Raw genomic sequence first — 17863 nt, 5'->3', positions numbered from 1 at the left:
GTACTTTTCATTTCCTTCCATCAGAATTTGTTCAGTTAAAATGTTTCTTCATGAAAGTTTCCTTATGAAATTGTTGATTGGAGCCAGTGGCAGCTGGTGAGCTGGAAATAGGGGAAGCTGAAACATTACCTTTAAATCTATCATTAATTTCAACCCGTTCCCCTTTATCTTCCCTGATTAACAATAAAACAAATAATTCACAGAAGAATTGACACCAATCGCGTAATTGGAGTAAATGATTATGCTCGTGAAACAGCGCAGATTGTCTGTAGTTTGTGTGCTTGCGAAAGCTACAACGTGAGGTTGTTTAATTTAGTTAAGGTATCAAGGCTATTGATTGGGTGAACCATGCTGCATGCAAAATACAGGGGGGTGCTGCTAGCCAAGCAGCTTATAAATATCACACTTGCTATGACTATAAACAGACTTTAAGTCAGACTAACCTTTATTCTGCATTTAACACATTAAACAGTGGAGTGCTGTTAGGACCTGAAACAGCCCTCTTATTGCAGTAGCTAAAGCTTTAGTTAATAAATTAATGTACTGCACTTCTACTTCGTTCTCGGACCCTTTGTCCAAATACACAGAAAGGGCATTATTAATTAAGACAATTAAGAGAATTAAGAGACAATTAAGAGAATTAGATTGATAATTACTGTGCTATCCATGACTAAACTATAACTAGTTTAGTCATGTATCTACAGCAGTTTTTACCAATCAATTAAATTCTATGTGTGATAGTGTATTTTTGCAATTGTGCTGTACATGTAGCATAGTGGATTTTGCCGAGGCAATCAAAAACCAGAAAATCCAGGCCAACTGGCGAAAAAATGGAAAATTACTCCCTGATACTGGGAAAATTCATCAATGTAAATTTATCTTACTACATCACTGACATACATTTTCTGCTTTAGACCACATTGTTATTGCACTAGAATTTAAAATGGAGGTTTTAAATTTAAAATGGAGGTGTTTTTCAGATGTGGTTGGCATACCCACATCCCCATTAATGCACAGTGTTAAACAGTCACACTTGCATTCTGGAATACTGGGTGACAGAGATATTCATCTGTAAAACAGTCACTTGCTTACTGATAAAACATGATCATCCCTCTTCTCATAGCAAAGAGGAAATGAAGTATTCTTTTTTACTGTATACATTTATTCTGCTACACTCCATGACTTGAATATACTCACTATAATATTAGACTATATCCTTTTAAATTTTAGCATGCATCAGTTCACTTAGGCTTTATTGGCAGAGAAATTCTAACTGGATTCTAAATGCAGCTATCCAATCAACACATATATTATACACTGTTTCTGTGATGCTGAGGTAAAATTGTGAAAACCATGTGTGGTAACTTGTCAGCAAGGGACTTACAGGAATATTTAATTTTATTCCTTTCCTCAGTCATTGGCCGAATGGCTGAAACTGTTTGTCCTTCACAGATCTATACCATGCTGTTCTCTCTCATTAATCTGTTTTTTAATCATCTGCTCCCGACAGAGCAGCTCTCTGACCACTCATAAAAATCCATGAGCTGGAAGTACTATTTGTGCTGCTGTGCTCGATGTAGGTGACAGGTCATCAGATTCAGCTCATGCTAAACAGAAACAAAGTGTCAGCAGGCCCATGTTAGATGTGAATACTGACAGACGATCATGTTACATGGATTGCATTCTTAAAGCGATAGCATGGGGTGGAGTGAGTAGGATATGTGCAAACAAATCACTGTAAAAAACACTGTATACAAAGAAAGTATTTTTCAAACCTTTACACTTTATTGGTTGTTGCCATTGATTGGGGGTCTGTGGAGGTCCTACATGTACATTTTTTCTTATGAAAAAAACACTCCAGAATCTATTCCAATGGGCTAAATACATGAAAAATGATTATTATTAACCAAATGTAATGGAAGCCCATATACCTCAAAGGCAACTGTCATTTGTTTTTTTTTTTTTTGCTTGGTGAAAGTTTACCCCATGTTTTTAATGGCTAGAGGTTTAATACTGTGTGCATTTTGACATATTGATAATACATAAGTATCACAGTTATGTTCTGTGGTTTTTATGGGGTGATTATACCCTTGTATTAGCAAAATGAAAGGCACTAATTCAATGTGATACTTGATTAGGTGTGATTGCATTCAGCACTATTCCATTTCTGATTGCTTCCAGCAATAAAATATTTATTCGGCCCATGTGGCTTGATTGTTTCCGCCCAGTTATCTGTTATAAAGTTTTATTGGTTAAGGATCACCTCCTGAAGAGGACCTGCTCCAGCCTTCAGCCCATCCTCTCCTCACGCACTCAGTCTGCCTGACGCCAAAAACAAGACTACTTTCTTCACTGCTGACACATTCCCAAATTATACAGGCCTCAGATGGCTTTTCCAAAAGAGGTGGATATTGATTTTTCATGCTTATGAGCACACTCTTGAATAATGAACCCCTCTTACACCACTGAATAAGCTTTAGACCAGCTTCACTCCACCTTCACTTAAAGTGAAGTAAAAGTATTTCACCAAAAACCTAACCAGCTCCCTACTACACTTTGGGCCAGCGCACACCGGTGGATGTAGCCAATCTGACATCTTGAAAAAAAGTTTATTTAATTCCATATCTGGTACCTGGAGTCTGTTGGAAAGTATTTTAAAGTGCATCTGAGATTCTTTTACAGCTTTATCTCCATGGTGTTGTAAACGTCTGTAAAAGATTAAAGTTAACTGAAAGACTACCTTTTTAGCTAGATGGAATAACTGAGTTTCAGCCATTTGCCATTACCATTGCCATAGCCATTTTGCCAGCCACTACCTAGCCATCTAGCTGGGTGAAAATAAGCACAATATGGTGGCTATCTATCAAGCATGCACAAATGATGTTTAAACTTGCTAGTTAACAGGGAGTTTATCTAGCTTATCAGCTAGCTGATAAGTGTTTATTTTTTTTGCAAAATATACTGAATTGCAAATGCTAGCCCCTTTTTCAATAAAACTTATACACAGTTTACATATAAGGTTATGTCACATCATGTTGTCGACCCAGTGAAAGGTGGATTTGCACAATGCAGTCTAGGTACCAAGGTACAACACCAGCACAGAGCTGGCTTATTGGTGGTAAAAAACTTTACTATTAATGATGACCAGAGGGCCAAGTAATCTTACCTGACAGCATTTGTCTAGAATGACATTGCAAAATAAAAGAAATCCACCACCACTGTCAAATTCTATTCAAGATTCTCCTTTTGAGAGCATTATAAATTTTGTGCTCACTTCTTTAATTCCACAGCATGGCTTCTCCTTATCAACAGCCATGCAGCTACAACATGCACAAGCCATATGTTTTACAGCTGTCATTCCAAACCTGGAGTTTCAGAGTTTGCAATTAAAGATCTTATACTCCATTCAGTGTTAAGGTGATTCTGTTATAGAATCGGTCAACAGCAATGGTCTTGCATGGTGAGAAAGCCACACAAATCACCTGTTTCACTATACAACATGATATGGGCCCTTAGAAACCTACCTTGCTTCTCTTTTGTCATTTAAGTAATTTATTTTCCCTTACCACTTGATAAAGAAAAAAAGAAGCCAAGTGAAACCATATCCTTCCTTGGTCACCCAGGGACCTGTAGCTGATGTTAGGAAATGTATCTTGATTGTATTGATTTAAAAGGACTTCAATCTCACTTTACTGATTGCTTGCCTGACTCTGGTCGGGGCAGGAACACCACAAGAAAGTGGATTGTGTTTATTACAGTGAAGGTGACTACAGATGTGGGTTAATGGTATTAATCCAATTGTGCCTTCCCTGTTGCGTTTTCATTTACACATACTATAACCTTACGAAATTGATAGTGCTTTTGAACGGTTGGTCAGTGAACCTTGCTGTCGAAGACAGCAATTTCCGACATCCAATTATCTGTACTAGTCCACAAGGAACTTTCCACAAACAGAAAAACAAGTTAGAGTAGTTCAGCCTGTTATGGGTGCAATAAACACTTCTGCTTTGTTGTCATGAAAACCAGAGTGGGATTGTTTTGAAGAAAAAAATACTAGAACAGCAAATAGGTATTCCTGTAGGCCTTAAGATAGATTGTTATAGACAGATAGTCCTAGATTGCACAGGTGGGCCTATTAGATTTATCAAGATTTATCTGTCCAAAATACAAACAAAGGCTTTGGGTTTGCATTTTTTTTTTTTTTTGGTATAATCAGCAAAACAAAACAAACTAAAGTCTTTCTTCTTCAATTTCTTTAAATGTACTACTAGAGTTAAATTTAAAGCTTATATTGAATATAATTCTAAATCATACACAGATATCTAAGTCAGCACAGTAGCAATGACCATTTTAATAAGACAATACTGCATATTTTATAGTACATTTATAAGCCACATTAAATATCTGTACAAAAGAATCAAATACGACAGTCTCAGTCCTTCACTACTTTTGCTGAAACAGACACCAGTAACCTTACTCTTACAAAACAAGTATTGTACACAGAAATAATATTCTACCAACATGCATCTACATGAAATCAATACGGTTGTGATCAATGCTTCCTTTGTAACTTGCACTGTCAAGTTTTGACCACTCACAAAAACAAACATGCAACAGCTATTCAGATATCAAATTCAATATGATAAGGTAAAGGTCAGCAACCCAACAGCAGAATGTCCTCATGTGAGTCTTTCTACTACATCTATTCAGAGTAGCACAAATATCTCAGGTGCAGGTACATTAGTGCCTATTTTCAATAACATTTAATTACAAAGTACAAACATTTAATTGTCTGTGCTCATTTTTTTTTTCTCGTAACTAGATTTTTGCTGAGGGCAACATACGTCTCAGTTTCACGCTCACATGTATGAGTTCCATTTGGAATTCCTCCACACTACAGCGGGATGGTTAGGATTCTCTCAATGCCTGAACTAGTATTTAGAAATGAGGAAAAGCAAATCACATTGCTCAAGTTTACCTACTGGGATTACGAGAAAAATCGAACTATAAAATGGCCAGCAGTTAACACGTTCTGCTGAAAGTAACCACATGTATCAATGAGACTTACAACAATGGTTTTTATTGTGGTTGAATGCAACCATAAGTACACACAAAAGTTAAAAGGCCAGGCCTAAAACTCTAGAGTCAACATAGTTTCTGTTTGTTTTTGATCAACTGATAATTGGACAAGCTGATAAAAATTGTCACAATTCCTCTGCAAGTTTCTATCAACAAATGATTGAAATGAATACTTAAATCAGAAAATCTGAAAATACCTACACCCTCTACCTCTTCTTCCCCTTTAAAAATTATTTTGAGATGACATAAATAGTGTTATACCTTTAACTATGTTAAATTATATACTGATGACAGAATATAATATTGTTATGTTTTTTCAGTCTACTTTCTGTGGGCTGATGATTATAAACCTTTGCAATACAACTTATACAGGTACATCCTCTTCCCGAACTGTTGATTTTTTTTTTTTTTAAGTCAGAATGAAAATATATAGTAAAATATATTCTCAAAAAGTAATGCCACATAATGTGGCAGTAAGAATTAAAGGCATATTAAATCTGTTCTCATGGGTACAACAGCACCACCTGATGATTTCCTAACTTTTATGATAATACCAATACACCTTAAATCCCTCGCATCAACAGACTCACATTTGTAATAGCCACTCCAAGGTAATCACAACTTTATAAGATGAAGACGAGATCAAGCCACATCAATGAACACCACTGATCTTCATTCCATATTGTTTTCTTTATGGTCTTTTTTTCATCCTTGGCTCAAAAGGTTTGCTTGCAGTTGTGGAAACTGTCATACCCACATTGTATATTATGCATCACCGTTTAAGCTTAGAGTGATTTCTTCATTACTCAAGCCTGATTCCTTTTGTTGATGACGTGCAAACAGTGTTTACAGACTGTACAAATCTGTTGCCCTCAGCATAACAATCCTTCTTGTTTTTCTGGGTCTACTGTACCAGGGGATTCTTTGGTAATACATACCATAACACCACTTCCCCTGTCAATAACTCAAAACCTTTGTAGAGAAAACACATGCCATATTAATGTGCCTTCTTTTCACTGCCTGTTCATCTATCAATAATGCCAAATCTAAATGTAACCTGAGCAGAGTGAGAAATGCCTGCTCAGGTTAAACGTATACTCTAGTCATCATTGAACGTTCAGTGAAGTGCATAACAGGTCAAAAAGTGAAGGAGCTCAAAGCAAACATGCTTTGTATTATGCATTTTCATTTCAAATTCTTCATATTTCCCCTAAGACTTGACAAATCACCTTTACTGCAAGTCAAAGGAGCTGGTGGATTTAGGGACAGGCCATTAAACAAACAGCAAGGCCTGTGCATGGTCTTTCTTTCTAAATGTGATGATTCCTTTGGTACCATGGTAACAGAAATCAGACACTGACCCTGTACTTTCACAATTTACTGGTCAGCCAGTGTTTTAGAAAGTAATGTGAAGCAGTAGAGGGAAGCAAAACAAACAAGTAGGTTAAGGCACCTAAGGATTAGAGTGTTAGGTAAAGAGCTGTGCACATGCAGTTCAGTAACAGAATGACAATAATATCTCCCTCAGTTTTTCATGCCCCACACTTCTGTTAAATATCTGCTCCAAATTCCTAAGATTCCTAAGATTCAAAAAGATGTCTGCAGAAAGAATTGAGTGTCAGTTTTGCTATGATCCCTTGAGCTTGAAAAAATCTCTTTTGGATGTTAACTACAGCAAGAAAAGTAGATTAACATCTGGTGACAGAATGACACTAAATTTAAGTTCAAAATTCAGTAATAAATGAAATGTGGATGTCAATGTCTTTTTCTTCATTATGACAAAAATATCCACCTTTTTTGGTACAAGAATTTGGTTAAAAAAATTGACTTAGCCCTATGTCACGTGCAGACACCCAGTCTCATTCTAGTTTGGAAGGTCTTTGGGACACCACATATGTGTCAGTGCCCTCTTTAATGATGAAGACAAATCCCTTGTTGTCTTTTCTTTGGAAGTGTACAAAATCTATGTCATCATTCTCAAGGGCAGTTACTTGTGATATGTTTGTGTGATTTCCTTTTGTGAGGTTCCTCTGCTATCCCCAGCTGAATGGAGGACAGTTGCCGGTGACCCATCTGTGACCGTGTTTATAACTATTATGATTTTCCATTGTAGCCAGTTTGACTGCAGTAATTCTGTTTGTTGTGGTGGTGATTCTGTTACTAACTTGGTAATGAAATTAAGAATTTTAATCTACCTAGAAACAAGTGCTTACTTGTTACTTATGTGAACTGTTGTTATCCTTTTTGTAAGGGAAAGAAATTACAATTTATCTTGAATATATGTGGGTTTTAGGTAATAGAATGACAAGACACTAGGCAATGTTTCATACAGAAGCCAAACAATTATTGCAAAACTAAATATAAGTGTTGATATTATTTGGCAGGGGAATTTACTTGAACATTAGTGTGTTTTTGATGTACTTCTAAAACCTCTCAAGACCTGTCCTAGTAGATGTTTCGTAAGACCCCTTTTCCATACATTTGACTAGAAATTAAAGCCTGTACTTTTAATATTTTTTAAGATGAAAATGTTTGAAAATGCCTTAATTTCCCACAGCTATATACACAGACACCCAATTTGTTATGCTCTTATTCACATATATTCATATTTTAGTTCTCTTGGGTCCCTTTACATGGAGTCGCCCTAAAACCAGCAATTCACACGTTTTGAAGTTACAGTAATGCACCTCAAGTTGAGTAGTCCAATACTTGAGCTGAGTAGTAGTTTCACATTTCCTACTCATTTAAAAACCACTGTCCAAGAAACCATTTACGCCTTGTAAAAAAAATAAATGCATGATCAAGGCGGGCAAACTCCGCTTCACTTTGTGCATTACATGGAAATTTCCAACATGCAAACTTCATCATTGTGTGCAGTTCACTGACATGACATCATCATCCCATGCTGGCCATTCAGCCAAAAGGGTATTGTGTTTCACTGGCACACCTGACACGGACTGTCAGATTAAGCATGCAGGCAGTCAGATTTTGGTCTTTGCACCCCTGTCACTGCCTTGAGGGGGGCTTTAGCAAGACATCTGAGATTGGAAGGGGTGTGGGGCAATCGCTGTGAGGGAGTACGGCACATTTAGGACCTCCCAATTGAAGAGATACCATTCACATAGAGCATATGAGTTTCCCAGATTTCTGTTAGTGGGGGTTTTCCTGACTGAGAACATTTCACAGGGTGCAGATTACAAACTCTTCCAAAGTAGTTATAATACAAGCACACTGGTTTGCTGTATAATATAGAATGGTAGCCAATTAAATTAGACTTCAAGTTTCATGTGTTTTAAATAAAATGAGCAGTATGGAAATTGCATGCAATTAATGGAACACATACTCTTGGAGCCCACAGAATTAACTACAGTATGTTCACCTGAATGCAAAAATGACTCAACCATAAAAAAGTCATTATGAGCATGAATCATAAAAATTGTGTATCATATAATGATATCTTGTTCAGTGTTCCAATATTGAAAATATTCCCATGTTATGGATGCAAAACACTACTCAAGCAAAATATCTTCCTAAACTATGAAAGAAAATGTCATCAGAAAAAATGGGTATTTTTAAAAAAAGGATTACTGAAGTATTCATTGCGATGCTGTAACTCTCAAGAACCCATCCTATTATAATAACAATTGTGAGATATTTTATACAAAATTCACAGTATGCATTGACTATTGTGCAGTATCCTGACTTTAACACGCAATCTGACATGCTAAATGTCATCTGCATTGGCTTCCAGGCTGTATACTGTAGTTCAAGGTACCAAATACAGTAAGCAAACACAGATATTTGTTACCTAGTTATAGGTAAATGAAATTAGTATTAATGTAGGGAAGATTGCAGATTAAAATCGGTGCATTCAAATTACTCTGAACCAGCAGAGAATATCAACATCACAGCAATACAGGCAGACCTGCTTCATCAATTGCCAGCTCATGTATCTGTTCTGTAACTGAACGCCACACACGGCAATATCATGCACTTTATCTGTGCAAATAGTTCTCATTAAATAACCAGTGCTTCAGCGAGAAAGAATCCCTGGCTTTGAGCAGGGGCAGTTTTCCTGCAGTTTGAAGTTTCCACAAGTCCAACACTCTCTGTGCCAGATGTGTAACTGGAACAGCAGGCCAAGCAGCAATTAAAACAAACATCTCATTCTCATGGATTAAGAGCAGGTCATTTGCCCCTGGGTGATTTACTTGCCTTGCTCATCCTTGGTGAAGCCAAACAACATTGTGAAGCCTTAATTCAAAGCTTAAAATCATAGCAAAGGACATCCCTGCCCTTTAATTATATATTACATTGTTTGCATTTAGCAGCCGTGCTTATCCAGAGCAAATAACATAGGTGACAATTTTTTACATGTTATCCATTTATGCAGCTGGATATTTACTGAGTCAATTCTGGGTTAAGCACGTTGCCCAAGGGTACAGCAGCAGTGCCCCCAGTGAGGAACTGAACTGGCAACCTTTTGGTTTCAAGTCCTGCTCCTTACCACTATGCTACACTACTGCCCTTCCATTCACCCCCAGTGTTGCCCAAGTCCACACTCCTATATGTAACCTTACATTACTTGCAGTGTTGGTCATACTGACAAAGATTTGTGCACTGCTGTCTTTGGATCTCTGTGCTAAACCATACAAAAAGTTAAAAGTACTGTAAGTGCCTTCAGTGCAAAATATATACTGTTGGACAGTTGATGGGGGAAACCTTAATTTACAAGGTGAACCATATTAATATGGCATGTGTTTTCTCTAATAACCATCATAACAACTTCAGCTTTCATTAAGCCAAAAAGGTTTCAAGAATTTGAAAACATATATTTATAACTAGGAAAGCACAGGGTCATGAAGGGAGGCTGTATTTATCCGTTCAAACAAGAATATCTAAAACTGATACTTCAGTCCACTTCGTTACTCAAGGACTCCAATACTAACAATTGCTGACATCAGGGGCTATAAGCAGTAGAGCCCTCATCTGCAGCTACTATGTATGATGCAGTGTTTCAACTGTATGTCCTGTTTACTTAGAAATCCTGAATGTTATTTCATTGAAAGACCCACAACACACAAAAAAGCTTCCAATACATAAGCACCAAAGCAGATTCACGTGTAGCCATTATTTTAAGTTGAAACACTTCACAATTTTAAGCATACAGCATGTCATAGAAATTTCGCAGTTACCCTTTGTCTAATCTACAAGTGTGCCACGTGTTATCAATGATTACTTCATCTTGTTACAGTTGTCCATGTCTGCAAAGATAGGCACAATGTACAGCTGACAAATTCCCATGCTGGGGCAAAAATGCTGAATTGTTATTAAAGCAAAGTCTGTATTAAGTGAATGAGGCCAAAGGTTGCTCTTTGAAGCTTCAGCAAAACTATTTTTATCTACCTTTTTCAATCAATGGTGGGCAGGCTTCAAAGTCTTCATATTTAATGTCTAACACGCAACAGTGTCAAGTGTTCTGTAGAGGGGCACGCATGTTATGGTGTGTTTACTTTTCCAGGTGGAGTAATGGGAAAGAACTAGCTGGCCTATTAAAGGCATTCAGCCAGTACAGGGACATGCTGGTGTTTGTGCAGTGCATTGCCCTAGATGATACCTAGAGTCCCTTGAGTCAGAGTGCAAGAGGGGGTTACAGTCAGAACAGGCGTCGGATTAGAAACAGAACAGAAAGCTCATTCCTTCGCCCTGAAGGACAAGATCAAACTGAACTGAGGACTCCGTCTGACTGGGTTGTTCGTGGCACAGGTCGCACCAACACACCAGTATTTAAATACAAAAGCATGCTGTGATGCTCTATTTAGACTGTGATTTTCGCCTATCACACATTACAGAAGACACCCAGCCAATCCCTAACATGGCCTGGTTTCTGCCAGTAGTCATAGTTTTATAGGACATTGGACAGAAGCCCTCTGGCTTCAAGGGCCCAGCTATAAAGATTGACTGACCATGTAATGTACTTAATTCTGGTGCTGGAAGTCACTTTGGATGTAATGTAATGTAATGCAATGTAATGTAATGGGCAAAAAAGGCAATATGGGTCAGTCCTTTATATACCACTCATGCCAAGGATTCCAGAAAATCACCACCACAATGTCTAAGTAGCTGCAGGAGGTCAAATGAAGTTGGAACTCCAGTCACTGTTCATAATTAAACCAGCTGAAACAAAGTTATGAAATAAAAGCCACGGCATACATTCTACAACGTCACTCCAGTAAAGAGTGACGCTTCAGCAAACAATAGCATTCATTGTCATACCATAACACCCACCTAGCCCCCAAGCCCTCCCAAACAGCCATTCTTTTATTGCCACCATTTCAGCTGCCTCGGTGGCACTGCTAATAGAGAAGTAATGGCAGAGTGACACAGCTTCCAAACATTTCTAATGACAGGACAAAGTCTAAATTAAAATGCAGCTGCAGAATGCATCTGTGCACACACAGGGCCACTGGGATCCAGTCTGAAATCGAGCAATCCACCATGTGGAGAGGTTGCTTCATGCATATGTTTTTGCTTCCCAGGGCCTCATGCTGTGAGGTGAAATGGATCCCCAGTGAAATGCACACCCATAACAAAGTGGTCAAGGACAGGGAGGGGGATCAGCAGTTAAGAAAGGGAATCACTTAGACTGCGAGTTAATCTGTGCATGCACATTCATTTCCCAAAGGATTTTTTGATGTACATACATATGTTACCAGCGTAAAGTGAGAGAATGAGTCTGCCATGGAGAGATCATTCAAAAAACTCACAGTGTGATAAGTTTACGTAGGTATTATTTTCTGATATAGCCTAGGGAGCAGAACTCTGTTGTAAAGACTTGACTTACACTCTGAATTAAGAGATCCACTGCACTGGTTTGTATAATTGCTCTAACAACCAGTTACAGCCAGGATCAGATAATCCATTCTGTGTGCAGTGCCAACAGACACAGATTATGACACTGTTTATGACACACTGCATGTTTAAGTGTGCTAACAGACAATGACACTACTCTTTACAATTACTTCAGTCCGATCAAACATAAATCATGTATGTATCCATCTCAAACATACCAGTTTTGAACTAATTACAATAGTATTTTTTGCTAACTTGGCAATACAGAGAGGTAGACAGAGGTGAGTTTGTCTTCTGCTTTGTAATGGTTTGGCCTGATGCCGGCACATGCTGCCAATGAAGGATATCCCAGTAATTTTGGACATGAGCCAGGTTGGACCACCACCAGTTCTCTCCCATCCATGTTTCCTTTTTTCTTTCACAGCCTGTTTTCAATGAAATCCAACCTTAGACAAGTCTACACTCCCACTCTGACAGTTGACAGCTGCTTTTACAATGAATAGTATCTGACCAGAATTTTTTTCTTTTTTAAATGTATTTGGATAACTTTGCATTCAAATTGACTGACTTTTCAGGACTTTCTGGGGACTCACCTGTAAATGTGTGGACTTTACAAAACTATGTTTTTTTTCTATGTATGTTTTTATTCAACATGATAATTTATAAGCCACAAAAATGTTTTATTTGTTGATGGAAATGGATTCATTAACACAATAATGCAACTTTTGAAAAAATGTATCTGTAAGCTATGTTGCACTATCTTCTTCACAAAGAGGGAATTTAAAAACCCTGCTAAAAACATTACAGTCTGTGTAACAGATGCAAAAGAGTTACATCTGTAAATGTTCATTGTAAATGTTTTGTGTTGTCATATATTTAAAAGTTTTGAACATTCACCACTGTTAAATATTTACAATTTAACATATTAAAAGATTATTTAGATGACTATTGCTTTAAAATAACTTCTTACTTTTATTTCCAGAGTTAAGTTTCTTGCCTTTAAGTGTGGTTTAGTTTTGCAGCTTTAGCTAAGCAGGAGCTACTGGCTCCATTCTGTCTGCAAAACCACCACTTATCCATTAACAGCATTTTATTCCTATCACCATAAAATTTAATAGCTGCACAAATGTATTACATTACAGGAATGCTTACAGATATTTTAACATTAGCAATGAAAACTTAAGTCACTTCTGGCAAGTGAAGTCAGAATCTGTCCATCCGTAAATGGTTATATGCAAGCTTCTAATTACGCATTCCTATGCATCCGAAATCCATTCAATCAGAAAAAGGTAACATTTATCTTGAAAATTTAAAATAAATGTAAGTGAATAATCATTCAGAATTCGCCTATTGCAACATTTTGTACGGAATTGTCAACCATTTTAAGCCAACAGTAACAACAATAATATGAGAAAACAGAAGATACATCAGTTCTTCATTAAAGAGAATGAAAAAGACATGTTTTCATGATAAAGACAAAGTAATGATCGGGATTTGCCATGCTCTAAAGGGTCCAGAAATTTATGGTAGATGTGTGAAACTGTCTAAAACCAGTAAACAATAAGTCAGCAATTAGTTTTGATTAATTTCTTTAAAAGAAATTATGAAATATGAAAAGAAAACTTTCTTATGAAAGAAGACATACACCCTTGCTTTTGAATTTCTACTGTTCGCTGATTTCTGCCTATTTGAATCACATTTGCATTCCTTTAATCACACTGAAACAAGCAAGTAGCCCATAACTGAAACAAGTAGCCCTGAATCTACCTATTTTATTGAGGCTTAATTCTAAATCATTGATTATGAATAAAGAATGACAAGCTCATCCACACTCAATCAGATACAAAGAGCTACACTGACTTCAGAACAAATGCCTCACTGCATAGCTCAATAAATTAGATACATATTTAATGCCAAGGGGAATAAATATGAGAAGATAAAAAACTAGTGAGGCATACTAATGAGAATAAAGCCACTCAGACAAAACAGTTACTCTTTGAATTATAGTGGGTATGTTTTCTAATTGATATTGAATAAACTGAAAGATCACTACTACAAAATATTATGATTTGTTTGTAAGCCTACATATGAATATTACAATTGTTTGTAAGCCTTATACAAACAAAAATAACCATTCCAAATGTTTTGTTATCTTCATTTTCAAGACAGGTTACATAATTATTCATAATATCAAAATTCTGTGACAGGACCTGCGGCATATATGGTGAAGAGGCTGATATTGTGCCTAGCTATAATTATTTTGGAAGCACTTTTGACACATCACTGAAGTTTGAGCAGAACACTGAAGCTATTATCACAAAGTAACAATGGTTATACTCATTCAGAGTACAGAAAGCATCATGACAACTTTTTTATATCTCTTTCTTTGAAAGCATTCTGACCTTTTATTTGCTCTTTCCAAATGACTATAAAAATAGGAATCTCCAAGGCATTATGAACATATGCTCCACGGCTCACAGTGTGGCTCTCACAGTCTAGACAGAAAGCCCATGACACTCATGCCCTCTACACACAGTTCTAACTGCTTCCCCTGAGTCGCCGTCTACGCTGCCCCAAATGTACCTACAACAGGCACACATCCACATTTTTACCTGATGCAACACACCTGGGTCAGAGAAAGACAGCGAAGAATGACTCTGAAAATGGATGTGACATTGATTTTGACTTCCAATGACTTCAGATGATACCGATACAGGATGAAACAAATGACTAAATGTCATAAGCCAACTCGTTTCCAGTTTGTTTTCCGAGTCAATAGAGTGGTCGATATCGCGTCTATTTAACCAGATTTGCCAGATTAGGTGTTCCAAACACGCAAACAGCGCGTGGGTAGCATTTCTCAAAGTATTTTATAACGATTAACTGCCATTACCTGTTTAAATTGCTCTTCGTAAGTCCATTCGTGCTGGTGTGTTTGTATATGCGCTGCCACTCCCCCAGGTGAAACTGGTTGCTTCGGCGCGGGATACGATGGCAAGCCGACACCAGAGAGCACATGCACGGCGACTCCCTTAGGATCATGTCCGTCTTTCTTTTGGAGTGAGTGGCGGGGCAAGTTTGTTAAGTCTTCGTCAGTGTCTTCATCCACGACCCTGTGGTCTTTAAAGTCATCTTCCTCAAGATACTGATCTTCAGCGTCCTCCCAGTGACTGTACGCTGGTTCATCGTCTGTGTCGGGATCATCCGATGACTCTGTTCGCCTGTGCAACGCGTGACGCGCAAGGTAGGGTGAGTTTGCAGCCGAACGTGAATCAGGTGCTCCTGCGGCTAAAGAGCCCCGGACTGCTGCCTGATACTGGTGGAAGGCTATGGCTTGTTGCTGCATCTGAGACTCCACTATGGCCCGGACCCCTTTTTCTTTCACTGAATGGCGGAGTTTCTCCTCTAGAGCCAGGCGCGCAGCCTGTTGTCGCTGGAGGTTTTCCATGACCGCCTCCAACTTCATGCCTCCGCTTGGCGGATGGGACTGTGAGCCGGAGATGTGGTGGTGGGCAGACGCCAGGAGCGGATGGTTTTTCGCCGTTGAGAAAGCTGCTTGCTGAACGGAGTTAAGAGATCTTTGTTAGAATTTAACACTTTACAAGAAAATATTGGCAATTAAACACATCGGCTGTATCTGAGATAAGCGAATATCAGGAGAATTGTTAAAAGTAATTCAAAGTAATGAAGCTCCGTGGCAAAAGAAAAGACAGGTGGACGCCTTTGTTGATGTCACCCAGTTAAACTAAAGATTCCCACAGCTGACAGACCTTTCCACATCTCCCATTAGCTGCAATACTTTCGCAACTCGTTTATAGTGCTGCGATTTTAATAGGCTACTAAATAGGACGTGGACTGTCACAAATAAGCGAGGGAGGCTGTTAAAGCGCAATCCACAGTGTTGTGCAGATGGAAACTTCTCTACAGATAGTATCCTTACGGGCGCGTCAGATTTAATGTCGTAATAGCCTATATCTATACGAACGTGCTGTGTGCTCTAGAGTTACAATTGTTGTAAATCCAGTAACAGTTAGTGTAGTTTACCCTCAGTCGCTTACATAGCATTACATTGCATTGACAAATATCCACAGACCTATCAATAAAATTAATATCCTGGCTTAAAACAATAGATTCGAGTATTTGCGACTATTTACAACTCATATATTTAAAAAAAATCATCACTTTCTGAGTGCATGGTCAGAATAGAACGATCGGACGCTTACCAGAGCAGATTTTGTTGCTATACTGGTGTTTTCAACCATGCTTCTTCCTCGAGTTGTGACGACACGATATTGTTCAAAAGTAATCCCTTTAAACGCGTTAGAAGTGTGTAAGCTGCTGACCGAACATTGAGATCGCGAGGAAAACGCCGTATTTAATTAATGACTTCTCGGCGAATGTAGTAGCCCGATTACAGCAACAAGTGGCAGCCAAAGACAGAATGACCTCTTCAGGCGAGGGATCAGTCCTTCTGCTCCCATTTGCTAACAACACGTCAATGGAGCGATAAAAAGAGGGGGCTGGGTCTACTGACAGCCAGGGAAATACAGTCCCATCAAAGAGAAGGAATTCTCATGGCCGAATATTGCACTGTAGCGCTATAGCTTTAAGGGAGGGACTTGTTTTAAGTGGCTGTCCTGACCTACACAATGTCAGTGCAACGCAAGGTTTGCAAACCCAGTCTATTTCAGTTACAACACAATCACGGCATTGTTTTGGATCAATTAAAGGTGGCATATTTAAAGTCAAATGATTGTATTCGCAAATTTGAAATGCGAATGATCAAGTAAAATGTGTTTGCCTGACTTCAAAAGGCACGGTTCCTGCTTGCCGAATCTTTCACCCGTAACTCACTTCCCCTGACAGAGCATCCTATGTAGGTTCTAGTGAACAGAAAATGTTAATGGAGCTCTATTAAGGGCATAAATCCGTCATAAATAAAAAAGTGAAACAGGAGCCGCTACTAGAGACAGGAATGGGGGGGGGGGGGGGGGTGTTGGAAAAAATTGCCGACAGGCTAAAAACCTAAGTTCTACATTGTCGTGTAAGCGACCGCAATGAAAGGCTGCAATAACTGCTCATGAATAGAATAACAGGTCAACACGAATGTGACACCAAAACGAAATATGGATTTATGGCATGCTGTATTGTTTCTGTGTTTCAAGCTGGCTATTTCAGTACGCTGTTCAGTTGTATACTGGATGGACTACATGCAGGCAGCCTATCATAAAGAAATATTCATTAATGGCCTTAACAGGCCTTAATAGTCACCAGAGATAATTGCATTTTGGTACAGATCAGGACCAAATACAAGAACATTGTCCATATCTGCAACACAAGAAACTTTTAAAATAATGTAGGCCTAGCCTATAAAAGTTAGTTCCCTTTGGGGTAGCTGAGCAGCTTTTCAATGGAAACGTGCCATTTTATTCATATAAATTATATTATATGCATGAAAGTATGAACAGAGTAATGGATTAGGATATATGGATTACCTGTGATAACGTTAAAAAGTTTCTGTGATGAACGTACATTTGCATGGCCAGGGAATTTGATAATTGAATGCAACAGTGCCTTCAATCCCGGGTATATTCTCCGTAGGCTATGTCATGGCACATCGTTGCTTTTCTGAGGTAGGCCTACTTGGCATCCCTAAGTGAACGTAAGTGGATTTCACTTACGCAAAAGCGCAGCCCCTTACAGTTTGTGTCACTGTATTGACAGTGCCGAGTTGTAGCAAAAGACACTGGCAGTGTATGAATTCAGCAAATAGATCATGTGTCACTCATAAAGTAGGCCTAATCATCTGGGAAATGTAATTGATGTATGTTCTGAAAGCTCCGCCTACAATATGCGCACCCACAACGGTTCCCTCAGAAACAGTGACGTCATGGATAGGAGGTGTGTCACGTGAATTCACTGGTCAGACGCG

At 38.3% G+C, this 17863-nt stretch overlaps 1 protein-coding gene across 1 annotated transcript in view; it reads right to left on the bottom strand.

The window, feature by feature from the left end:
• LOC118777643 (AT-rich interactive domain-containing protein 3A-like) overlaps positions 1-16410 on the bottom strand; it is a 57896-nt gene extending 41486 nt beyond the window's left edge. Inside the window, exons 1-2 of the mRNA XM_036528749.1 lie at positions 16155-16410; positions 14825-15490 (exon numbers count right to left, since the gene is read on the bottom strand). Coding sequence (XP_036384642.1) covers positions 14825-15490; positions 16155-16193 — 705 coding nt within the window. The 5' untranslated portion in view covers positions 16194-16410. The remainder of the gene's footprint in view (positions 1-14824; positions 15491-16154) is intronic.
• Between the last annotated feature and the right edge of the window lie 1453 nt (positions 16411-17863).

This window comes from Megalops cyprinoides, chromosome 5 (assembly GCF_013368585.1).
Source record: "Megalops cyprinoides isolate fMegCyp1 chromosome 5, fMegCyp1.pri, whole genome shotgun sequence".
In the NCBI taxonomy this organism is placed as follows: Eukaryota; Metazoa; Chordata; class Actinopteri; order Elopiformes; family Megalopidae; genus Megalops; species Megalops cyprinoides.
This window is presented reverse-complemented; position numbering and strand designations above follow the sequence as displayed.